We start from the raw sequence: 25665 nt of genomic DNA, 5'->3' as shown, positions 1-25665 counted from the left end.
CTTAATAATTTTTTCGTTCTTCAAAGGGGGGGACAACAGAAAACATTTGAGAACCAGAGGTCTAACTTAACTAAACTTCAGTTACATGAATAGTCACAGACACCAGAGAGATTAAGACTGTTTATCTATTTCTCTTCTGAAAAGAATAATATTGTTGTTTGTTTATGGTACTTTTAGAAGGAACATATAAAAAGCATTATTTAGTCTTTACCAAGCTAACAGTTCTAACAGGAAAACTAGTCTGCATGGTGACTAAATTGTGGTCTGTGTCTTAAGTTGGAATTAACGTTGTTAGTTGTTGTTATTATACGTTTGGAATAACTGTTATATAAATAAAATTATGCAAAAAGAAAATTAAGCAATATTTAGACCTCTGATCTTAAAATAAATATTTATTTTGTTTGTTATTATGTGTTTGAGCTGCACAGTGGTGCAGTGGGTAGTGCTGTTACCTTGCAGCAAGAATGGTCCTGGGTTCAAGTCAACCCTGGGTCTTTCTGCATGCAGTTTGCATGTTCTCCCTGTGCTCTGGCTTCCTCCCACAGTCCAAAAACATGACTGTTAGGTTAATTGGTCTGTCTAAATTGTCCTTAGGTGTGAATGGTTGTTTGTCCTGTTTGTCTCTCTGTGTTGCCCTGCGACAGACTGGCGACCTGTCCAGGGTGTACCCTGCCTCTCGCCCAGTGTACGCTGGATATATACCCTGCGACCCCATGAGGGATAAAATGGATGGATTATGTGTTTATTGAAGCAGAATAAGTGGCAGTGTCAAGTTGCAGAAGTGGTTCCAAGAGTTTCAACACTAATAGTAAAATGCATTTATATTTTTAATTTCTAGAAAATGTAACGAGTAGAATAAAACAGAATATTTTGTATATGTTCCTACAAAGAAATTTTGCATAACTGCTGCATCGCATGAAAGACAGAAGCACACACAATAGAAAGTCATTAAAGGAAAATATGCCAAAAATAAAAGACAAAAAAATTACAAATGAAAATGTTAATTTTACACTATTCAGCAAGTAGGAATAAGACAGTCACATATAAACACAGATCTAAAGTCTTATTTTGGATAGCGATTGTCTAGGAATGCAGGAAAAAGGCACTGCTTGTTATGAGCAGGTTATCACTTTTCTCTATTTATCCTTTTATGTTTTGTCTTGTGGACCATTGGATGATGTAGAAAAATGCAAATTATTTCAGTAATTTTGGTCATCACCCTGTCTCGTCTGCGTCTGTTGGTGGAACCTTTCTCGCTCGTTCTTTGTTCCTCCCGGTAGGAAGGGAGGAGGGACTCGCTGGAAGCGGTTTCTGTACTTGTTGCCACGTCGGACTGTTTGGTGAACCTGGAGAATTACGTTCAAAGAGAGTCGAAGAGCGTATTTTTAGGAGGGTTAAGCTGCAGTCATGGTGAGTTTTATTTCTTTTAAACGGAGCGGCAGGCCGTGTTTCTTCTGTAAAACAGTGACGTCTGTCATTAACCGTTAGCTGCTGACGTGCTCACAGAGTTAGCCATTCATTAGCACGGTGGCTAGTGGCAGCAAGCTAATCTCTGTGTTCAGTGCATAAATATCATCTTTTTTTTATTGTGTTTGTGATTTTAAAGGTTTCTGTTATTAACACGGTGGACACCTCGCATGAGGACATGATTGTAAGTATTTCAGTGCTGTTTTTATTCATTTAATACGTTGCTGTCGTTCTGAGCTAATGCTAGCTGTTAGGGTATAGGATTATCTATAGTTAAGCTTTATTTTACGCCAACCGTGTCTGTGCAAAAATATTCTATCTCATTTTGATCGCTTTTAATCCAAACATATTATTTTGAGAAATCTCATTCAAATTATAAATTGGTTGTTTTTCATGCAGTCACATGTGTTTTTTATTTTATAAAAGACAGTTTTACATTATACTGCAGAAAAAAAAACACAATGGTAGGTATAGTTATAATATTCATATCATTTTAGAGGTATTTTGATACATTCACTTGAGAAAACCTACAAAAAGTTGCATTTTAAGTCGTTATTGTGCAGAATGTTCTTCCTTTTTGCTGTTCTCTAATTTGTAGAGTAACAAAAGCGTAGATAGCTAATATTAAATAGTTGTGTTAAGAGCTTGCTGTGGACTCGACTGCTTAGATTTGCTTTTCTTAGCTTGCCAGCTTGATGCAAAAGCAATTTTTTCTAATAAAAGTGATGGTTAACTGTGTTGTGATGTGTAGTTTCCCCATTTTGAAGACCAATAGGTTTGGTTATTATGAATAACTATTAATACGTGTCAGAGGCAACTGATGGCTGAAAAAGGTCTGTCTTCATCAGTTATTGTTTTATGACCACCTGCCTGGTGTGGTGTAGTATTATAGAACCATAGATAGAGTAAATTCCCACACAGGCATTATTAAACACAAAGTATTGCACACATATGCAGAATAAAATTTAAACAACTTCTCTCCAGATCATAAGAATTAAAGAGCAAAACACTTCTACTTCCAGTTAAAATACTTTCATCAAGAAACACTTTAGTTGAACAGCCAGTTCACAATAGAAAGTAGAAGGGGAACTAAAACACAATTTTAATTAAATATTTCAAAAATCATTTGCATTATTATAAATCAGTAAAAATTTGGACCGTTGATTCTTGATGTTATGTTGTAGTAATAACTTTAAATCATGTGGAGTCTTTTTACATCCTTTGTATACTTCAACATTGGCAGCTGCCTCATGTCTTATTCAAATCCATTTAAATAAAAACACTGTATTAATCCCAAATATAACGGCTACTTACTGATTAGAATCTTGTCAGTAAGTAGCTGTTAAGAAATTAACTTAGTTATGCGGGCATCATGTTGGGGTCACCATCATGATGCCCGCGGGCACCAGGTAGCCCCCAAGGACCCTATGTGGTGCCCTCAAGCCTGTTCAGAAAACAGCAAGACCTCCAAGTGAGCTTCATTTAAAATGCTATTTTATTTAGTTGCTCTTCCTTTTTAACCACACTCGTACTTACATAGATTTGAAAGCATTTAAAAAATGTTTATATTACATGACGTTAAGGTGAACTCTGACTCTTTAGTTCAAAGTGGCATCTCAATTGAGCAGCAGCTGGAGATTCTTAAAATTAGGTAATACAATTGTTTTTTTACTGATGTCAAGCCCCTTATCCTGATCATTTTTACCTTGGAATTTGAAAGAAAGTATAAAATCAAGACCTCGGCATGACTAAAACCCTAATCCTTAATGTCACTTTATAGTGCTGCTAAATAAACTTAACTGCCACATATAAGATGTTTTCTTCTTAAAGTGCAGCACTTGATAAGCATAAAGTTACAGGGAAACCGTAACCTAACTTATTATTACAGAAGTGTAAACTGAGTTCAGAGTGGTTTCCAAGCAAGAGTTAAAACCTACAACTGGGACATTTGACTTAAACCCCAAATATTATCTCTAAATCAGATAAGTAAACTTTTGATGCCACTGTTTTGAAAAATAAGATAGAAAATCCATGTTTTGTTCTTTGCAGTAAGCCTCTTCAGATGCAGGATTGTCTTTGAAAATCCCAGAACCTGAAATTTAGCGTCTCGTACCAACTGTTACACTTTACTTCGGTTTCATGTTTTGAGTTTATTTTTTCAAGATTTTTTTTCCCCACTGGTAGTGTAGAAATTAAAGAAAAGGTGAACATTCCTGGTTGTGTTTGTTTCAGCATGACGCCCAGATGGATTACTATGGGACTCGACTTGCAACTTGTTCCTCTGACCGCACTGTCAAGATCTTTGACGTCAGAAACGGAGGACAGATACTGGTGGCTGATCTCAGAGGGTAAGACGCAGAATCAGGGGGACTAAAACTAAAAGAAAACCAACTATTTCAGACTCTTATGGTCCAAACTTTAATGGCAAATAAGGTGTTTTCCACTGTTCATGATCTATTATTCTTTTCTACTCCTATAAAACGACCATAATGTTGTCATTTTAAAGGGTAAATTCATTTCTTGCTCTCTTTAGACACGAAGGCCCCGTGTGGCAGGTGGCGTGGGCTCACCCGATGTTCGGCAACATTCTTGCTTCTTGCTCTTACGACCGAAAAGTCATCATCTGGAAGGAGGAGAACGGAGCTTGGGATAAGATGTACGAGTACACCGGACATGAATCGTCAGGTTGGTAGTTAGTCATGATGAGGATTTAAGTAGCTTTCTCCTTCTTCTGCGGAGCTGCCGGCGCTCCAGAGAAAAAGGCCAAGCTTCTGTCTGGCTGCAACGTTTTTGTTAATATTTCATCTGTCGGGCATTTGTTTTCCTTTAATGAATAACACATTCAACAGCAAGGTAGTTTCATTAGTTCAGAAATTTGAATTTCAGGCATATCTAAACTGTACACTCTAAATAAGCTGTTAAACGTTAAAGTTTGAGCACATGTTAAATTCCAACTCCTCTTGATTCTAAAATAATTTAAATATTTCCATTAGCATTTTTAACTCTTATCTGGCTTTTACACAAGCTTCATTGTCACTTTTGTATAGGATGCATTGCTGTGAAACACAAACACTAGTTTCTAGGAGCTGTATTATTTGCATTTAGGAGCAGTCTGGGGCTGCAGGCCGGCTCATATATGTTTTGAATAAGGAGAGAGAGTGTGGTGTGTTTTCTGTCCTGTTCAACAGCAGTCTGCATATTTCATAGCAGACATCAGATGATGAATTGGTCCTAAGAGAACCCTCAACAGGCTGGAAGATGTTGATCTTGTTCTTTTCTCTGCCCCCTGTGTCCACAGTGAACTCAGTTTGCTGGGGTCCATATGAATTTGGTTTAATTCTGGCCTGTGGCAGCTCCGATGGGGCCATCTCTCTTCTCACGTTTACTGGAGATCAGCAGTGGGACGTCAAGAAGATCAGCAACGCACACACTGTAAGCCAGTGTTACGTCATTCCTGCCATCATTCTGTCTGTCCTTTGCTGCACGTTTCGAGGTTGAGGCGTGTATTGAGTGGAAGTCTTAAGTTTCCTTTTGCCGTAGATCGGCTGTAATGCAGTGAGCTGGGCTCCTGCTGTCCTCCCAGGCAGCCTCATTGATCAGCCGTCAGGACAGAAACCAAACTACGTCAAACGTTTCGTCTCCGGGGGCTGTGACAACCTGGTTAAACTCTGGAAGTAAGTTTGTTGTACAAATTTTCTATATTGTTTAGTCTCTGTTTGTTTAATGCTGTGTAACTTCAGACGGAGTCTAAATCTGATAGTTTTACTCAAAACTTTAATTATAGGTATGACTGAGGTCCATATCCAGCCTTTGATGTTTAACTGCTTTTGGGGAAATATCAAGTTTTTTTAATGTATGTATGGGTGTGTTTATTTTATTTACGTATTTAAACATATGCTGGGCTCTCCTGCCTACAAGGCAAAGTTTCCTGGAACTTTTTTTATTATTTCCAGGAAAAAGAAATGATCATAATTCTTCTGACATGATGGAAAATTACACATCCAGCTGGTAGCCTTTGGAGACATTTTTTTTTAAGGGCCTTACCTGAAAATGTGAGGCTTAATCCAATCGGTTCACACTGCATTGAATGGGTAATACCCATGAATGGTTATGTGGACGTTTACGTTTTTACTGAAGTATTTACAGAATAAATGTCTAGATACCCAGCGTTTTATGCTTCAAGGGCTGCTTTTTCCCTGCAGAGAGGAGGATGGTCAGTGGAAGGAGGACCAGAAGCTGGAGGCGCACAGCGATTGGGTGAGAGACGTTGGTTGGGCTCCTTCCATCGGTCTTCCCACCAGCACCATTGCCAGCTGCTCTCAGGTAAAATTCAAGTTTTAAAGAGACAGTTCCTGTGGCTTTCCTAGAAGTCCAGATTCATTGTCTATAATGTAAATTTTTTCATCTCTTATCATTATTAAATGGAACACATAAAAATAAAACTGCTGTTTTTTCACTTTTATTTACCTTTACCACTAGGGGGCGCCAGTGGTAAAGATTTTTTTTCATGACCAGGATTAATTTACCTTAATTTCTAATAGATTGTGACGTAAAATGTCATTAGATAAATTTTGAGTAAGTTGAAAATGCTCGTTGAAAAGGTTAATCCTCTGAAAGTGGACCTGTTTTCTTTTTGTTGCTTCCAGGACGGCCGTGTGTTTATCTGGACTTGTGACGACCCCGCAGGCAACACCTGGACGGCCAAACTGCTCCACAAGTTCAACGACGTGGTTTGGCACGTCAGCTGGTCCATCACAGGAAATATACTGGCAGTTTCCGGTGGAGACAACAAGGTAAAATAGTTTTACAGCTATCACGCTCTTCTAGGAGTCCTGATGAGTTGCGTCTCTGTACAAATATATAAATAAAGCTGAAATTAACATTAATATTATGCCTGCAGGTGACGCTGTGGAAGGAGTCCATGGACGGCCAGTGGGCGTGTATTAGCGACGTCAGCAAGGGCCAGGGCGCCGTCTCCACCATCACAGACACTCAGCAGAACGAGCAGTGACAATCTAAACTTACACGAATGACCCCAGCTTTAAAAAACAGATTAAGAAACACGCTGAACATTTGGACCGACGACAAACTGTTGTCTAGAGCAACGCCGCCCCATCTGATCTGTTTCTGACTGTTGGACGGCTGCTAAAGCTTACACAAGATGAGAAAAATGTTTCTAAGATTCAAAATGAAAGTTTGAAAAATAAATGTTTTTGTTTTTTTATCTTAAAAAAAATTCTGCCATCATTGAGAACTGTGGTTTTCTTACCATTCACTCCAGCCTCAGTATTTTAATTTCACCACCTTACACCTTTCACTTCCTCCTGAATGCTGGTGCAAAGGAAACTTCAGTACTCACCTGCTCTACCTGTCCATGTAGCTTTCTGTTTTTAAACATTCCACCTTCATCAGGGATGATCTCATCCTCCTCCAAAGCATCTGGCCATTTACTGTCAATGTTTGACTGATTCATCCAAATAAGCTTTGAGTTGAACATAGGTAGTCACCCATGCACAAATGTTTTGTTTTTTTTCACTAGTTTCCTGCTAATTCAGCTTCACTTTTCAGGCCGTGAACAGATCCCTGTGTTCTCGGTCCGCTAAATTGAATCTTAATCTCGTAGATTAAAACCTGCCTTAATCATTTTCGGACATAAGTTAATTACTGAACTGGGTGCTTGATCGCCCATGAATGCAGTTTGGATGTTTTGCATTTAAGTTCATAAACCATGAGTTTGTTTTTTTTTGCATTTGATGGTATTAAATAACTTAATGTCAGCATCCTTCTGTCTTTGTTTTCATTGTTTTATTAATAATCTAAAAATAAGAAACAATGTTTCTGTCAATCGACTACAAATCACCTGTGGACCAGCTTACATCTCTTCCATTGTTTTAACTGTCCGTCCGTCCGTCCGTTGTCTTCCGCTTATCCGGGGTCGGGTCGCGGGGGTAGCAGCTTCAGTAGGGAGGCCCAGACGTCCCTCTCCCCAGCCACTTGGGCCAGCTCCTCAGGAGGAATCCCAAGGCGTTCCCAGGCCAGCCGGGAGACATAGTCCCTCCAGCGTGTCCTGGGTCTTCCCCTGGGCCTCCTCCCGGTGGGACGTGCCCGGAACACCTCACCAGGGAGGCGTCCAGGAGGCATCCTGACCAGATGCCCGAGCCACCTCAACTGGCTCCTCTCGACGTGGAGGAGCAGCGGCTCTACTCTGAGTCCTCCCCGGATGACTGAGCTCCTCACCCTATCTCTAAGGGAGAGCCCAGACACACTACGGAGAAAACTCATTTCAGCCGCTTGTATCCGGGATCTCGTTCTTTCGGTCACGACCCAAAGCTCGTGACCATAGATGAGGGTAGGAACGTAGATCGACCGGTAAATCGAGAGCTTCGCCTTTTGGCTCAGCTCTCTCTTCACCACAACGGATCGGTACAGCGCCCGCTTCACAGCAGACGCTGCACCAATCCGCCTGTCGATCTCCCGCTCCATCTTCCCCTCATTCGTGAACAAGACCCCAAGATACTTGAACTCCTCCACTAGGGGCAGGACATCCTCCCCAACCCGGAGAAGGCACTCTACCCTTTTCCGGTTCAAGACCATGGTCTCGGATTTGGAGGCACTGATTTTCATCCCGGCCGCTTCGCACTCGGCTGCGAACCGCTCCAGTGAGAGCTGTAGATCACGCCCTGATGAAGCCAATAGGACCACGTCATCCGCGAATAGCAGAGACGCAATCCTAAGGCCACCAAAGCGGATCCCCTCAACACCTTGGCTGCGCCTAGAAATTCTGTCCATAAAAGTTATGAACAGAATCGGTGACAAAGGGCAACCTTGGCGGAGTCCAACTCTCACCGGAAACGAGTCCGACTTACTGCCGGCAATGCGGACCAGACTCTGACACCGGTCGTACAGAGACCTGACAGCCCTTATTAAAGGGTCCGGTACTCCATACTCCCGGAGTACCCCCCACAGGATCCCCCGGGGGACACGGTCGAATGCCTTCTCCAGATCCACAAAGCACATGTAGACTGGTTGGGCAAACTCCCATGCCCCCTCAAGAATCCTGCTGAGGGTATAGAGCTGGTCCAGTGTTCCACGGCCAGGACGAAAACCACACTGCTCTTCCTGAATCCGAGATTCGACTATCCGACGGACGCTCCTTTCCAGAACCCCTGAATAGACCTTACCAGGGAGGCTTAAGAGTGTGATTCCTCTGTAGTTGGAACACACCCTCCGGTCCCCCTTTTTAAATAGGGGGACCACCACCCCAGTCTGCCAATCCAGGGGAACTGCCCCCGATGTCCACGCAATGTTGCAGAGCCGCGTTAACCAACACAGCCCCACAACATCCAGAGCCTTAAGGTACTCAGGGCGAATCTCATCCACCCCTGGAGCCTTGCCACCGAGGAGCTTTTTAACAACCTCGGCAACCTCAGCACCAGAGATGGGAGAACCCGACCCAGAGGCCTCAGGCTCTGCTTCCTCAATGGAAGACGTGTTGGTGGGATTAAGGAGGTCTTCGAAGTATTCCGCCCACCGACGCACGACGTCCCGAGTCGAGGTCAGCAGCACATCACCCCCACTGTAAACAGTGTTGGTACTGCACTGCTTCCCCCTCCTGAGACGCCGGATGGTGGACCAGAATCGCTTCGAAGCCGTACGGAAGTCTTTCTCCATGGCCTCTCCGAACTCTTCCCACGCCCGAGTTTTTGCCTCGGCGACCAGCCATTGTTTTAACTGATGCAACTAAATTCTTAGCTACATTGGTTTTTAGCAGTACAGGTCCTAATCATAATTAGAATATCACGAATAAGTAGATATTTTTCAGTAACTCCATTCAAAAAGTTAAACGTGTATTATATTCATTAATTACACACTGTGTTTCAAGTGTTTATTTTAATTTTGATTATTATAACTGACAACTAATCCAAATTCAGTATCTCATAAAATTTTTATGACTTAAGACCAATACAAAAAAGGTCTTCCAGGAATGTTGGCCAACTGAAGAGTATGAACATGAAATGTATGAGCATGCACAGCACTCAGTACTTAGTTGGGGTTCCTTTTCCCTGGATTACTGCAGCAATGCAGCGTGGCATGGAGTCCATCAGTCTGTGGCACTGCTCAGATGTCATGAGAGCCCAGGTTGCTCTGATAGTGGCCTTCAGCTCTTCTGCATCGCTAGATCTGGCGTATCACATCTTCCTCTTCACAATACCTCATATTTTCTATGGGGTTGAGGTCAGAGGAGTTTGGTGGGTAATTAAGAACAAGGATACCATGGTCCCTAAACCAGGTACTAGTGCCGAGTCTGTTTGGAAAATGAAGTCTCCATAAAGTTGATCAGCAGGGAGCATGAAGTGCTTTAAAACTTCCTGGTAGAATACGGCGTTGACCTTTGACCTCAGAAAACATAGTGGACCAACACCAGCAGATGATATGGCACCCCAAACCATCACTGACTGGAAACTTCACACTGTACCTCAACCAACAGAGATTATGTGCCTCTCCTCCTCCAGACTCTGAGACATTGATTTCCAAAGAAAATGCAAAATTTACTTTAATCAGAGAACATAACGTTGGACCACTCAGCAGCAGTCCAGTCCTTTTTGCCTTTAGCCTAGGTATGACGCTTCTAACGCTGTCTCTTGTTCAAGAGTGGCTTGACACGAGGAATGCATCAGCTGCAGCCATGTCTTACATACGTCTGTGTGTGGTGGTTCTTGAAGCTCTGACTCCAGCTGCAGGTCACTCTTTGTGAATCTCCCCACATTTTTGAACGGGTTTTGTTTCACAATCCTCTCCAGGCTGTGGTCATCCCTATTGCTTGTACACTTTTTTTCTACCACATCTTTTGCTTCTCTTCGCCGCTCTATTAACACAGTGCTCTGTGAACAGCCAGCCTCTTTAGCAATGACCTGTTGTGTTTTGCCCTCCCCGTTTGAAATGGCAGCGGTCGTCTTTTGGACAACTGTCAAGTCAGCAGTCTGCTCCATGATTCTGTCGCCTACAGAATTAGACAGACTATTTAAAGGCTTTTGCAGGTGTTTTGAGTTAATTAGCTGATTAGAGTGGCACCAGGTGTCTTCAATATTTCACAATATTCCAATTTTCTGATATGCTAAATTTGGGGTTTTCATTAGTTGTTGGTTATAATCATCAAAATAAAAAAAAAAATAAACACAAGTTTCACTTTTTGAATGGAATCACCAAAAAAAAAAAAAAAAGAAATCTAATTTTTCATAACATTCTGATTATATGACCGGCATCTGTAAATCTACTTTCTGAACTGGAGCACCAGCTGCAACAGGGCAGAAGTGGTGGGAGATCTGTTGCTTTGCTGTGGTATTTCTTCCTGTCATTTTTCTCACTTCCAGACAGGAAATCTACCATGCGGACGAAGGAAGGCACTTCCCTGGAAATCAGATAAGTGGATGTGGTTAAGTTGTAAGCCGTGCCATTCCCAGCCATTTCTTTTTGTTGGTACTTTCTCCAGTGAGTCGAAACATAATGGAGACAAACACATACTTAAAGGACAATTGTAGCATTTTCGCCTATTAAAGAAGTTGATTATTTGTTTTCTGTGAATACGCGGCTTCTGCTTTAACGGCATGTTAAGAGTTTCTGAAGGAAAAATGTCTGAAATTTTCAAGATGAAGAATGCAGCCAGCCGAGAGTGATGATTTACCATTATTGAGCTTCCTATCTCACTGTGTACACAAAATGTCAGAGCAGATGGACTGACCTCTGATGGATTTTAGGTCAAATAAAATACTCAGAGGGGTTGGGGAGGAACTGCTTGTCGTTTATGTCCTGACAGATCAGGACAAAGGCAGCTGCTCCACTTCCTCTTTTTTTTATCTATTCTCTCATTTCTCTTTTAGAGCACTGCTGAATGAGAAACTTTTTTTTTTTTAATAGGAATCTGCAGCTTCAAATGAAAAACCTCAAATGAGGAACTTTTCCTTCGAGTCTCGTGGGACAATTAGAGCAACAATGCGAAGGATGAAGAATATCCTCTTAGAAGAGAAGTTTGTTGTTCCTTGAAACTTTCAGAAAGTCCACATGTGGGAACAAGTCAGCCGCCTGAATTAAATCATGTTGAAGGTTTCTTGAGTCGGTCGTCCAGTGTGAAACTTTTGTCCCTGTAGTGCAGAAAAGTGCCCTCGCTTTAACTCGCCCTTACAGAGGCAGGAAACTGGTTCTTAGTGTGATGATATATGCAGATGGGCGGGCTGCAGTTCACATGTATCTCTGTGTGGTTGTCGGCAACAGAGACACTTCCTGCAGGTTTGACAGCTGTTGTGTTTCTGCCGAGCACAGCTTCTGTTTGTATTGAAGGGATCACTTCTGAATCTGCTTATTTTATCTACGACGGTAAGAACTATTTCCCTTCCTTTATTAGTAACGGTCGACTGGAGATGCAAGTTTAATTTATAAATCTGAAAAGTAAAACACCTTTTTTTTTTTTTTTTTTTTTTTCCACTGCCTCAGGCACTTTTGAGATGGTTGTACTGCCATCCGGTAACTGTTGTCCTTTTACTCTCACACAATGAACAAAGAACCATCCAAATGCAACACGTATAGACATTTTCATGCAAAATATGTCTGGCGGTTTAACTGCATTTCTTATCCACCATGAGAGTTATCAGTAAGGCACAGTTGGCAGTGAGGCAGGATATATTGACTTGATAAAAAAAATAAAAACGCCACCAAAACACACTTTCCCCAAATGTAATGTACTTTTTCTAAAATAAAATCTGTAAAATTATTGAGCCACAAAGTGTCTTAAAAGTTTATTTATTTTATTTTATTTTTTAAGAGGTATTGATCAAAAGTTCTCAAGGCATTCTGAAGCTCTTTCGAAGTTTCTCTTTGGACCTTAACTGCTTTTTCTGCCTAGATGGTAAGTGGTGGTCCAGTGGTTAAAGCAGGGTACTTGCATCCTGGGAAGGCTGCAAATTGCCCAAATTGAATCTAGGAGCAACACCCTTAGCCCAAAATGCTATCCGGGCGCCACACAGTGGCAAACTACTGCTTAAATGAATGGCTTAAATGCAGACTGCATCTGTTGCAATGATAAAGATGATTACCTGTTTTCAACAAAACATTTTTTTTTCTTTTCTAAGACAGTCAGCTTTGACCCATAAATTTAAGTGTCACTGATAAAAAGCCTCCAACATCTGAATGATGAACCAATTCTCTCATTTCTAATTTCTCCTAAAATGACCAACAATAATAACAATGTTACAGATGTACAAATGTATTTAAGTACCATCAGATTGATTTCTAAAAGGGTATAGCTGAAAAACCTGGCCTACAATAACAGATGATGGGTAATTTAGTAATTTTTTTTGCTGGATTATTTTCTTCCTTTTTAAAAGATTTTTAGATTTTGTTCTCCTGTAGAGAGCTTGTTAGGCCCAGCAGACTGTTTTGCTGAAGACTAAACGGATAAGCGTCAGTCCTCTGCACAGAGGACAAATAGGAAGTTAGCACAGTCCACTTTGTCTGATCAGAACCATAGTGAGCATACAGCCACCTACCAGGATATCTTAGAGCACTCCATGCTTCCGTCTGCTTACATAATATCTGGAGAAGATGATTTCATATTTCAGCAGGACTTAACACTAGTTCACACCAAAAGTACCAGTGACTGTTTAGTTGACCAGCAAACTAACCTGATCTAAACTTCACATCTATGGGGTTTTGTCACGAGGAAAATGTGAGACACCAGATCAAAGAATACAGATGAACTAAATGCTGTTATTAAAGTAATCCAGGCTTCCTGAACGCCTTAGCAAACTGCAGGATAATTTTATTTATTCCCCACAAAACAGATGTTGGATTTTAAAAAAGTGTCTTGCGTGTACAGTATATACTGTTCAGTACATTGACATACTTTCCACTAGACTGCCATTGCTGCATCAAAAGTTTTTATTTTTTAGACGTAGATAAGGGCTATTTTTCCAATTTATTAAGACACATTTTTAAGGAAACTAGTTATGGTCTAAAAATGTTGCTTAATTATTTTCATTTATTTTTTTAGGCTGTATTGATCATACACAGTTTTAAATAGGGCAGTGTGACTGTGTGAAAGAAACAGCAGCAATACATAACGCAGTCTAACCCAACCACAGAGCTTCCTCTTTGGTTAGGTTCTGATGGTTGTCTTAAGCTGCTGTCTCGTGCTTCATGCTGCTGTCTAGGCCAGGTCACTCTCAGAAAATAGGTTTGAATCTCTATGAGTATTTTCCTGGTTAAATAAAGGATACTTCTCATTTTACCAAATTCATTTCGGTAGCAAATCTTTCTTTTCATTTTTAGAAATCTGTGAACTACCTTTTTTTTGTTCTATAAACAGGTCAACATGAAAGTAGCAGCCTTCAATGTGAGGAACTTGGGACGTCATAAAGTCACAGACAAAATGGTTTCCCACTACCTCACTGAGGTAATGATGTATATTTTTTATTCTGCACAGTATCTGAAAAGAAAATGGATAGTAGCAATGTATATTTTTTTAACTGGCTTGTTTTTTTCTCAGATTATCTCTCAGTACAGCGTGATTGTTATCCTGGAGGTCGTAGATAAAAGTGGCAAAGCCATGGAGCTGTTGCTTAGGAAGCTCAATTGTGCTGCGTAAGTGGAAAGTGCAAATATAAAATATTTCTTAATTTAGACAAAATATAAAATCCCTCCTAGTAATCTTGATAGCTTCCACAGTGTGGTCTACAGATTATATATATATATATATATATTTTAGTTTGCATGTTAACGGAGTTGTCAGCATGGCTGAAGGGTTTTAGGGTAATATTAGTTTTGGAAGTATTAAGATTAGTAAAAAAAAAAAATAAAAAAAAAAAGATAACTCAGAGACTCATGCAAACATTGTGTGTCCTCATAATGTCTTCTTTTGTTGTATCTGTTTCATCAGTGACCATGAGTATGACATGATCTGCAGCTCCAGTCTGGGCAGAAACACCTACAAGGAGCAGTTTGTTTGTTTCTACAGGTGGGGAGAGATTTACTACAAACAATGCATACATTAAAAATCATTTTCGAACCTTCATTTCTCTGTTAAACCTATGTGTCACAGCAACTAAATCTAAACTTATTGTGGTTCAGATAAAGCCAAAGTTAGCTCTAAAGTGCAGATAACTGCTTTGTGGATATAGAAAAGCAACCCCTGAATGTTTTTAGGTGGATAATTAATATAACTTGTGTGTTCAGTAAAGTCTCAGTGAAATTGCTATACTCCAAAATCATAACCTCCAAGATGCATGCTAGTAAAAGTGATGCTATTATTATTAGCACGTTAACCTGTCTGTGAAAACCACTGAGCTATATAATACACTGGAGTGCTGATTTTGCAGAAAAACTGAAGTCACTGGCCGCCATCTTGCTACTCCCTACTCTCACATAATCCCATAGGATTTGGTTGCAACAACAAGCACTTTTCTGGCTGTGTGAAAACGTGTCACAGGTAATTCTACAGTCATTGGATGTACTAACACTATCAACTACTAGGAAATTAGGTGCTGAAATATTTTACATGCTATTCATATTAAATATACATATATGTATATATAAATATTTGTACATGTGTGTATATATATATATATATATATATATATATATATATATATATATATATATATATATATATGTATGTGTGTATGCATATGTAAATATGTGTTTTTGTATATTATTTATAAATTTATAAATGTTATATATATATATTTAAATAAATAAAATGCAAAATATTTCAGCACATAACTTTCTCAGTACTTGATAGTTTTAGAACATAACATAAAAGTATATGACATTTTAAAAGTTTTAAGCCCCCCCGAACATGAGAAAATCCTTGTTATTCGATGCTGTAGCGCATATATTCCCTTTATTACTGGGGGAAAATAGGGAGTACCAATATGGCGGCTGGTGGCTTCAAAGCGACTCGTTCTAACAGCGGGCGATTAGCCCTCCAGTGTATAATATAGCTCAGTGGTGAAAACCCACCATGAAAAAACCCTTTTAAATAAACACTGAGTAGTTCAGAATCTGCTGATCTACTGGGATTTTCATGTGCAAAACTCCCTTGTGTCTGAGAACAGTCTGATAAAGAGGAAATATCTGTGAGCATCAGTTGTGTGAATAACAAAACCTCTGTGATGTCAGAGATCAGAGGAGAAGAGGCAATCTAGTTTGAGATGGTAAAAAGGCAACAATTAATGAAACAATCGTCAAACCTTCAGGCAAATTGGCTGTGGCAGGCGACCACATAATGTGCCACGCCGACAAGCTAGAGGAAACTGGAAATATAATTCCCACAGATGCACCATAACTTAACAATAAAAGGTGGGAAGGACATCCACTTTGCTCAGATGAGTCTTGATTTCAGCTGCACAATCAGATGTTACCGTCACATGGTCCCTGTTACGTTCACAGGGACCCTGTGAACGTAACAGGGTACAATGGTTTAAGTCCACGTCTTTGATGCAAGGGTGTTGTGTTTGAACCCCCAGTCAGGAGGACTGGCACAAAAACTATTCCAGGTCTCTGTGCAAATTGTAATGACTTGCTGTGGTGACCCCTGAACAAGGGAGCAGAAGAATGGACTCACAATTCAGATGCTATGGTCACAATTTGGACACTGAAAGTGTTGCTCTATCCTATGTCTAAGCCTGCTGCTGGTGTAAAGGTGCTGGGTATTGTTTCCTATCACTCTCTGAGCCCCATAATACAAACTAAGCCTCATTTAAATACCACAGCCTACCTAGGTTTTGCTGCTGACCATGTTCATCCCTTGATGACCATAGTTTACCAAGCTTCACGTGGCTATTCCTTGGAGGATAAACACAAAGCTCAGATAATCTCAAACTGGTTTTATGAACATAAATTTGCTGTACCCCAATGGCCTCCACAGTCCATTGACATCAGTTCAATAGAGCACCTATAGGATGTGGTGGATTGTGAGATTCTCATCTTGGACATGCAGCTGATCAAACTGAAGCGATAAATTACAGTAATATGGATCCAAATCTGTGAGGAGTGTTTATAACACCCTGTTTAATCTATGTCATCAATAATTAGCAGAAGTTTAAAGGCAAAAAAAGGGATCCCATCTCAATACTAGAAAGATATACCTAATAAAGTGGCTGGTGAGTGTTTGTGCCGAACATATTTATAAAGGTTTTATTACTGATATGCTCTGACGAACCTATGCACCTAAACGTTTTGAAATCTTATTCATACAACAGAAGCTAACTTTTTATCGTTGTTTGTGTCTCAGAGCGGACGAAGTCAAGCTTACAGCTCAGTATCAGTATGAAGATAATCAGGTTGGAGATGAAGATGCCTTCGCCAGAGAGCCCTTCATCCTGCGCTTCCGCTGCCCTTCCACAGGTGTGTGCTGTTTCATGCCTGTAAAGCGTCAGATCATGCACTGCAAAAACAGAACTAGAAATAAGTAAAATCTTCTTGAAATGAATGTCTTTGTCCTGGATTTGAGCAGGTAAATAAGATGATCTGTCAATGGAATAACATTTTTGTACCTAAATCAGAATCAGAAACAAGTTTATTGCCAAGTAGGTTTGCACTTACAAGGAATTTGACGTGGTGTTGATGGTGCAGACAAAAAAAAAAAAAAAAAAAGTGTGTGTGTGTGTGTATATATATATATATATATATATATATATATATATATATATGAGAGAGAGAGAGAGAATCTAGAGCTATATACACAGTAGACTGTGCAATAATGTAATGCAGAAGGTCTGGAGATGCTACGTTGGTGTAGCTTGTAGGTCCTGAACGGGGGAGAGAGAGAGGAAGCGTTAAGGTTTTGGTCCTGATGGACCGCAGCCTCCTGCCAGAGGTAAGTGACTGAAATAGTCTGTGACTGGGGTGCAAGAGATCAGCCACAATCTTCCCAGCATGCCTCAGAATCCTGGAGGCGTGCAGGTCCTGGAGAGATGGAAGATTTCAGCCAATCAGCTTCTCTGCAGACCGGATGACACGCTGCAGTCTGCCCTTGGCGGTGGCACCAGCGTACCAGATGGTGATGGAGGAGGTGAGGATGGACTCAATGATGGAGGAGTAGAACTGCACCATCATTGTCCTTGGCAGGTTGAATTTCTTCAGCTGCCGCAGGAAGTACATCCTCTGCTGGGCTTTCTTGGTGAGGGAGTTGATGTTCAGCTCCCACTTTAGGTCCTGGGAGATGATAGTTCCCAGGAAGCGGAAAGACTCCACAGTGTCAATGGTGGAGTCACAGAGGGTGATGGGGGTAGCTGGGACTGAGTTCTTCCTGAAGTCCACAACCATCTCCACAGTTTTTACAGTGTTGAGCTCCAGGTTGTTCTCCCTGCACCAGGTCGCCAGATGGTCAGCCTCCCACCTGTAGGCGGACTCATCACCATCAGAGATAAGTCCAATGAGAGCGGTGTCGTCCATCATCCATCATCTTATTAAGTGCAGTATATCTAATTGTCTTATTTTAGGGGTCAAAATACTCATTCCCTTGACAGATAATCTTATTTACCTGCTCAAATAAAAGACAAATACACTCAATTCAAGAAAAGTTTACTTATTTTTAATTACGTTTTTGCAGAGTATACGGAATCAAATGATAAACTATTGCATCTGATAATTTTGTGTGTAAATATACTGTTGCAAATCTAAAGTTTGACATTTTAACAAGACATAAAATGACATAATGATGTGTTTTATTTTTCCCCTTCTATGGTTCAATCCACATTTTTTTTTCAGGCATTAGCTTGTCATCATTTGAGATGTTCTGTGATAAGATGTAAAGGTCACAATGAAACCTTTAGATTGAAATTACTTAAGCCACATATTCTGGCAGGTGTGTTCATGATCATTATGCTACAATAAAAACCATTTAATGACATATAGTTTTATTTTCAGGTTTTAAAAAGTTTGCATCCAGAATTTGCAGATGGTATTTAAGAAAAGTTCCCAGCCAAAGTCTTGCATTATTAACAACAACAAGGCTCACAGTATGGTTTTACCAAAGTCAAAAGTGTTGTGATTAATCTTTATTTTATTATGTTTCATTTAAATGTGCTACAAATTCCCTATTTTTTGTGATTAGTACTTCCTGGATGTCCTATTTGTACAGCAATGCCCAAATGTGGTTCTTCACCATAATTATTCTAGGCCAGGGTGTCCTAAATGGTACTGGAGGTCTTTTTTTACTGTCGAATGACAGGAAAAAGCTTGGAATTTTACCTAAGTATTTTCTAACTGTATGAAAGTATGGGGGAAAAAAAGAATATAGAAAATATTTATATGAATGGACATTGTTCTTTATCATATTATAAACATTTCTGTCTGCCCGTCATCCTACTATCTATTGCAGTTTTTGCAGAGTAAATATTTTATTTCTGCCCTTGCTGACATACCTTTTTATAAATGTACTTTTTACTATAAGCCAACTATACTTATTTGTGCTCACATTCGTTTAGGTGCACTGTGTGTTTAGGTCTCTTATATCTGCTTCTATCTCCGCTTTCAGTTATAAAAGACCTGGTCCTGATTCCGGTCCACACCAAGCCAGATGACTCAGAAAAGGAACTTGATGAGCTTTATGATGTGGTCAAAGCTGTCAGAAGGAAATGGAAAACTGATGTAAGTTGTATCACTTTAACCCCCAGCTGGTCGTGGCAGATGACCGTTCACACCTGGTTCTGCATGAGGTTTATTCCTGTTAAAGGGGAGTTTTCCTCTCCACTGTTGCTTCATGCATGCTCAGTATGAGGGATTGCTACAAAGCCATCAACTACGCAGACGGCTGTTCACTGTGGCTCTACTCTCCTTCAGGAGTGAATGCTGCTTGTCAAGACTTGATGCAATCTGCTGTGTTTCCTTAGATAGGAAACTTTTTGACCAATCTGTCTGGAGGATTTGAATGAATTTGACTTTGTAAAGAGCTTTGAGATGTGTTGTGAAATGGCGCTATATAAATCGAATTGAATTGAATTGAAAAAATATATGCATGCTTTAAATTTTGAAGGTGAAATTAATTAGATATATTAATAGTTTATTTGAAATTTAGCCAGCAGCTAATAATTTCCCTGCTTAATTGTCTAAACCCTTTTAACCGTGTAATTTCAATGGAACTCAAAAGAGACCTCTTCAAACTGTAGGTGTCACTGTAATGTTAAACATCTGTAAAAAAAAAAAAAAAAAAAAAAAAAAAAAAAAATGTGAGTAAGGTGCTGAATAATCTGTTTGGTTCGCTTTTAGTGTCATGTCCATAAACCTGTCCAACTTAAATGGGACACTCTGTGCTTTTCAGTCTTGTTGCAATAGTTTATAACCCAAAATTTCAATTTTACTCAAAAGCTCTTAAAATAGTCATTACTCTAAATAACTGTGTACACCAATGTGTGGTTTTGAATTATGTTCTATGTCCTTGGCAGAATATTATGATACTGGGGGACTTCAACGCAGATGGCAGGTATCTTTCAAAGACGAAGAAGAAATCAATTCGCATCTCCTCTGATCCCTTCTATTGGTTGATTGATGACGATGTTGACACCACTACTAGCAATTATAATGACAACACCTACGACAGGTGAGGCACATGTGAGGAGATTATATGAGCAGATTTATCTTCTCTACTAAGGATGACTTTTTTCTTAGTTCAGATATGGTTAAGATAACAGCAGATTCATGTTAACTCTATGTCTTCATTTCTCAAGGCAAGACAATAATCACTTTATCTTGGAATTAGATATATACATGACAAGCATCATAATATATTAGAGCAATCCATCCATCTGTCATCTATACATGATTTGCACTTTGTACATTTTTAACCCTATGTGGATAAAAGTAAATGTAAAAGACCTTATTTCAATTTCTTGAAATACATTGAAATGATTTAGAGGGCCATTCAAATCCTCTTTAAAAGGCTTGTTGAGGTTTGCTGGTACTCCTTCCTGGCAACTTCTTTTGAGTTGCAGTCCTTTACCTGGTTTATCTTGATTACCTGGAAGTTATTATTATTTTTTTCTTTATCATTGACCCATTCTGTTTGAGACTCACTTCTGTGTTTGGGCCCATGTCCTGTTTGAACCGTCACATAGATCAACCTCTTGTGACTAATACTAATACAAGCTCATGTTATCACCCGTCCACCACCATGTCTAACAGTTATTAAGACGTCTTGGTGCTGACACGCAAAATTAGATTTTCACAAAACACAGGGATTCATGATCAAATGTATTCACTGTGATCTTCTCTGAAAAAAAAAAATAAATACATTGTTTTCCCAAACTTGTGATTTGTTCACATAAAACTTGTCATTTACCAAACAAAATTTTTTGACCTTGCAGACATGTTTGTAATCGATCAATTGTTTGTGAATTGCTCATGAACGTACATATCAGAATGGATGTGGATCAAATTCATAACAGAACTGTGTTTTTTCCTCGGATGGTCTTAAATTATTTATATTAGTTAAGTCAGGTAAGAAAAGTAGTGTTAGATGTGACCTAATTTATTATATTATATATATATATATATATATATATAATAAAGTTATTATAAGACCACGGTGAGTGCCGGAACTGTACCCTGTCATAATGCATTAAAGTTGGAGGTGAAAAACTGTGTACTGTCTTTTTCACATGACTCAATCTGCATGCTTGAAGTTACATTTTTCTAACTAAACCAGAGCTAGACAAACAAATCTGTTAAAAAAAGTTCTATTTAATAAGATTACACGTGAATCAATTTGCTGATTTGTTTAAAACCACACTAATAAAATGCATTGTGATGCATCGTCTGCACACAGGATTGTGGTCTATGGAGAAAAAATGCTGGATGCCATCATTCCCGACTCGGCAAAGTCTTTCAACTTTCAGGAGGAGTTCGGGCTCACGGATGAAGAAGTGATTATTATGTTTATTATTATCATTGTTATTACAGCCGTTCATTTTGTGCATCTGAGAGAAATGGTTCACATTTTGCAAATATTTTAAAGGACAGAACAAGTGCTAAGATTTATCTTTTGATTTTCAAGGCTGAAGACATCAGTGATCATTATCCTGTGGAGGTGGAGCTCCAGACGGTCCCAGGAGCAGCAAAACAGAAGAAGGTGGCTGTGCCCCGAGCAAGAAAAACAACCACTAAAGGAAAAGCTCCAAAGAAAGGTACCCTTTACTTTACTGGTAGTTGTGACAGATTTTGGGGTCCAGCTGACCAAGGGAATTGCATTGTTGTCAGAACTTTGTCAGCATTTACAAACTTTACATTACTTTGTAATAAAATTTGATCCATTTATCTTAATTAATATCTTCTTTATCTGGACTTACACACCATGAAGAGTCAAAAACTCAGCTCCACTTCAGTTTGCAAGGAATTGAATTAAATGATATTTCGAACTGTAAACAGTGGAATTGTCCATTTACAGTTTCCTGCCGTTATTCTTTAATCAGCTTTTTCACATATTGCCATTTGTCATTCACCAACTTTAATATGTATGCCATTGTAAATGTAAGCGGTAGACCAAGCACAATTGTGAGGTGTTAGGGAAATGTATACATGGTTTCAATTTAATTTACATGTGTTTTTAGCCATGTGATTATTGGTTTGTAAAACCTCAAATTACTGCCACAATTACAGCTACAGATCATTTGATGTACAAAATGTCTCTATCAGAGACTTAAATGTTTTATCATCTTCTTTTTAACAACCTCTCAAATATCAGATTGGATGGAGAGCATCTCTGGACATAAATTTTCGTTTCAAAGAGATAAATTGGGTTTAAATCTATACCATACAGACAGATAGATATATTTTTAAGTAAAATATTTTATTATAGCTCTGGCTGTATAGGTTAACTTCTTACTTGCTTCCCTGTCCCTGATGAATAAACACATTACAGCATGATGCTGCCACCAACATTTTTTCCCCTTGGGCATGGTGTTTTCAGGGTGTCTGTTTTCCACCACACATAACACAAAAATGCTCTTTACATGTTTTCTGTATCCCCCACTTTGATTGCACGACAGATTGCGAAGATAAATTGTTTTGGCATGTTTTCATTTCAGGGTCTTTCTGTGAACACGGCCCATTACTCTCCTTTTTAGGCATGCCAGTTTAATAAACAGCAATGTGTTAGTTTTAGTAGTTTGCAGTAATGCCATACTCTTTCTATTTTTATGTTAAGCACACATGAGCTGTGTCCCAAAATAAGTTTGTGGCACTTGATTTTATTTACAGGTATCATACTAAAAAGGGTCAGAATTCAAATGTGCACTAAACTTTTCAGATTCTTATGTGTAAAATAAATTTTTTTTTTAAAACTATATTGTAATTTTCTGTTCATGTCACAAGCATGCACTGATTAGTGTTGGTCAATCACATAAAAGTTCAATAATGATATATTGTGGCTTGTCCAGGGTTAAGAATACATTTTCAATGCACTGTAAGTGCAAATCACCAGTTTCAACATTAGTTTAGTGCAAAACTCAGTCTTTGTTTATTTCCACCAACAGGACCGCAGAAGAGGACCATGCCGTCGGGATCCAAGAATAAAAAGTCACCAGCAAAGAAAAGAAAAGGACAGCAAGTCGCATCCACAACGGCAACAAAAAAGAGACGTTGAGCTAATATAACTAATCTTTACCTGAGGCATAGTTTGAAGGCCTTCTACTAGTTTATATTTTCATGTCTCAGTGTCTGGTAAAGCAATCTATTAAGCAAGAAAATTAATTCTTAGCTTAATTAGAAAATATAGACATCAAATAAAATGTTTTTAAAGATGGACGTTTGAGTAAATTTATGTTCTACTTTTATTTAATCGCTTTAGCTCGAAGCAGTTTTTTTAAAGGTGTTATTTTGGTCATAAAGGTTCCCATAGTCATTAATCCTAATGACACTCTTTCCTAATGTGAGATAAACATTAGGAAATACATTATAAATCACACAGACACAGTACAACTATGACCTGTTACCTATGACGTTTTTTTTTCTTTTTCTTTGCTGGAAAATTCTTTGTTTTTTTTGTGTGTTTAACCTGTAAAATTAAAATAAAATATCATGATAATAGGGAACTAAATGAATGGATAGATTAATAAAGACTTTTTGCTCAGTCTTGTGTGGAAACCAGAAGAGAAATGTGGATTAAGATGTCTGAAGGCTATCCTTCTGAATTTAAGAGTGCATTAAGCACAAACTACAAAGCAAACCAGCAGCCAGCCGCTCCTAATAAATCTTTCAGCAGTGGTGACAAGAAACAAAATGAAACAAAACAACCTAACAGTATGTATTATGGACATTATGTTATTCATGGAGATGAGTTATTGCTAGAAAGTTGACTCCCTGCTGCCTCCCCTACCCTGACATGATAAGACCAATTTACTGCCACAATTTCTAGTGGCAGTAAAGTTACAAATGTACAAAAAAGCAAAAACTAGAAAGAGACTAGAAAACACAACTTGTTTGCTTTGTTCAAATATTTTTGAGTGTACTTCAAGAAGTCCAATGTTCCCACAGTGCCGCAACTGTTTTTCAGTACAATTGTGATATCAAAGTGAAATACTAATGTCAGATAGCTGGTTCAAGCCAGAAAAAACATAATCCTTCCTTCACACAGTAACAGGTGCCTTATTTCTCAACCATGTGTAAACAACTGGACTTCAAACAGACATATAATGAAACTCTAATATGATTATACATTAAAAAAAACCCACTTTTAAACAGGGGAGTAACAAAGTCAATGAGTGCATGTATTTCATTAGATGGGAGGCACAATCTGTACACTCATGTCATCGTTTAATATGTTTACAAAGGTCACCACTGACAATGTCATCTGGTCAGATTGATAGATAGTAGCTCAGATGATTGTGACAGCCTGGCGTAAAATTCTGTTGTTCAACTTTAACAGTAGCAATAGCAAGGTATAGTCACCGTTAGCTGTCACTGCATGCTCATCCAGGAGGAGGGAATGCTGCAAGTCAATGACTTGACATCATTCGCTGCGTCTCTTTAGATGGAAAACGTTTTAACCAATCTATCTGTATGTATTGAACTTGTAAAGTACCTTGAGATGACATATCGTTGATTGGTGCCATATAAATTAACTGTATTGATTTGCTTTTGACTAGACTTGAAAGGCGACAATCTACAGTATATGTTTACTATGCTATATAAAAGATTGAATGATTACAAAAAATTATGAGGGCAACAATAAAAACCAGGGATTAAAGCAGCACCGTGTAAGTTTTGACCTAAGAAATAGCTTAATTTGATATTGATGCTCCGTGCAGGCTGCCCTTCTCAAAAACTCGCCTTGAGAGGGTAACTTGAGGGGGTTGGGTCCATTACTGAATCAGTCATGAGTGCCACTTTAGCTCACATGACCTAAGTTACGGCATTCTGAGCTAAGACTGCCATAACAACAAAACAAAACAGATATGACATGTAACTGATCAGACATATTTTTGGTTCTTTGATAGAGGATTCAATCGAGAGGGGTGAATGTGGCCTTGTCTTTACAAGTAACTGGATGACTTCTCAATCTGCTGGTCCGAACTGGTCTGCTATCAGATTCCAAAACACGCAGGGAGACTGTTTAATTTCTGCGACAGGCCTTCAGGGGCTCGAAACCTGGATGTTACAGGTCTAGCACCCGTAGTGGCTAAAAGTGTCACAGCACAACTATAAATATTGTGCATTTAAAAATAAGTACTATTTTAAAATGATTAAAGATATAGTAAATAATTTTCGTTTCGCTTCAAGTTCTGGGGGACCATCTTATCTGTCGGTTGTCCCACATGCCAATCATTGTGACACAGTCACCTAATGGCAATGTGCTCGTTCCTTCCTAATTTCCTCTGCTTATGCTCACTACGTATGAACGACTGAAAGCGTTGGTTTCAGCCGTTCATTGTAGCTCCGCTGCTTTCATTGTATACTTGAAAATGGCTGAGATTCCCAAGAAGCAAATTGTCTTACAAGTTTTTGAGAAGAAGAGGAAAGCCTCAGAACAAAGGAATAAAACCAGAGTGGATTTGGGAGATTCTTTCACGCGATCCCCCTGAGGAGCATAAGAGCAGGTAGGATGGTCTTGCGCATGTCCAGTAATTCAAAAAGTGACGTCTTACCTACATTTTCGGAACAACCGTCCACTATACCTTTAACAATTATGATGTCTGACACAATGGTTTTTTT

At 39.1% G+C, this 25665-nt stretch overlaps 2 protein-coding genes across 2 annotated transcripts; both read left to right on the top strand.

The window, feature by feature from the left end:
- The first annotated feature begins 1264 nt into the window (after positions 1-1264).
- Positions 1265-7249, top strand: sec13 (SEC13 homolog, nuclear pore and COPII coat complex component). The gene is made up of 9 exons (XM_012882924.3): positions 1265-1410; positions 1607-1651; positions 3700-3815; positions 4001-4152; positions 4766-4899; positions 5008-5141; positions 5670-5790; positions 6114-6260; positions 6368-7249. Exons 1-9 carry the CDS (start codon positions 1408-1410, stop codon positions 6476-6478), a joined length of 963 nt encoding a protein of 320 aa, XP_012738378.1. The 5' UTR covers positions 1265-1407; the 3' UTR covers positions 6479-7249.
- Positions 7250-11479: 4230 nt separating this feature from the next.
- Positions 11480-23752, top strand: LOC105940398 (deoxyribonuclease-1). The gene is made up of 10 exons (XM_036134765.1): positions 11480-11838; positions 13826-13912; positions 14006-14100; positions 14396-14473; positions 16751-16863; positions 18998-19110; positions 19905-20059; positions 21284-21380; positions 21512-21641; positions 22989-23752. The coding sequence occupies exons 2-10, from the start codon at positions 13832-13834 to the stop codon at positions 23096-23098; spliced, it is 972 nt and encodes a 323-aa protein (XP_035990658.1). The 5' UTR covers positions 11480-11838; positions 13826-13831; the 3' UTR covers positions 23099-23752.
- Positions 23753-25665: the final 1913 nt, after the last annotated feature.

Source organism: Fundulus heteroclitus, unplaced genomic scaffold (assembly GCF_011125445.2).
Source record: "Fundulus heteroclitus isolate FHET01 unplaced genomic scaffold, MU-UCD_Fhet_4.1 scaffold_90, whole genome shotgun sequence".
In the NCBI taxonomy this organism is placed as follows: Eukaryota; Metazoa; Chordata; class Actinopteri; order Cyprinodontiformes; family Fundulidae; genus Fundulus; species Fundulus heteroclitus.
The sequence above is the reverse complement of the archived record's forward strand: the minus strand, read 5'-3'. Positions and strand labels throughout refer to the sequence as shown.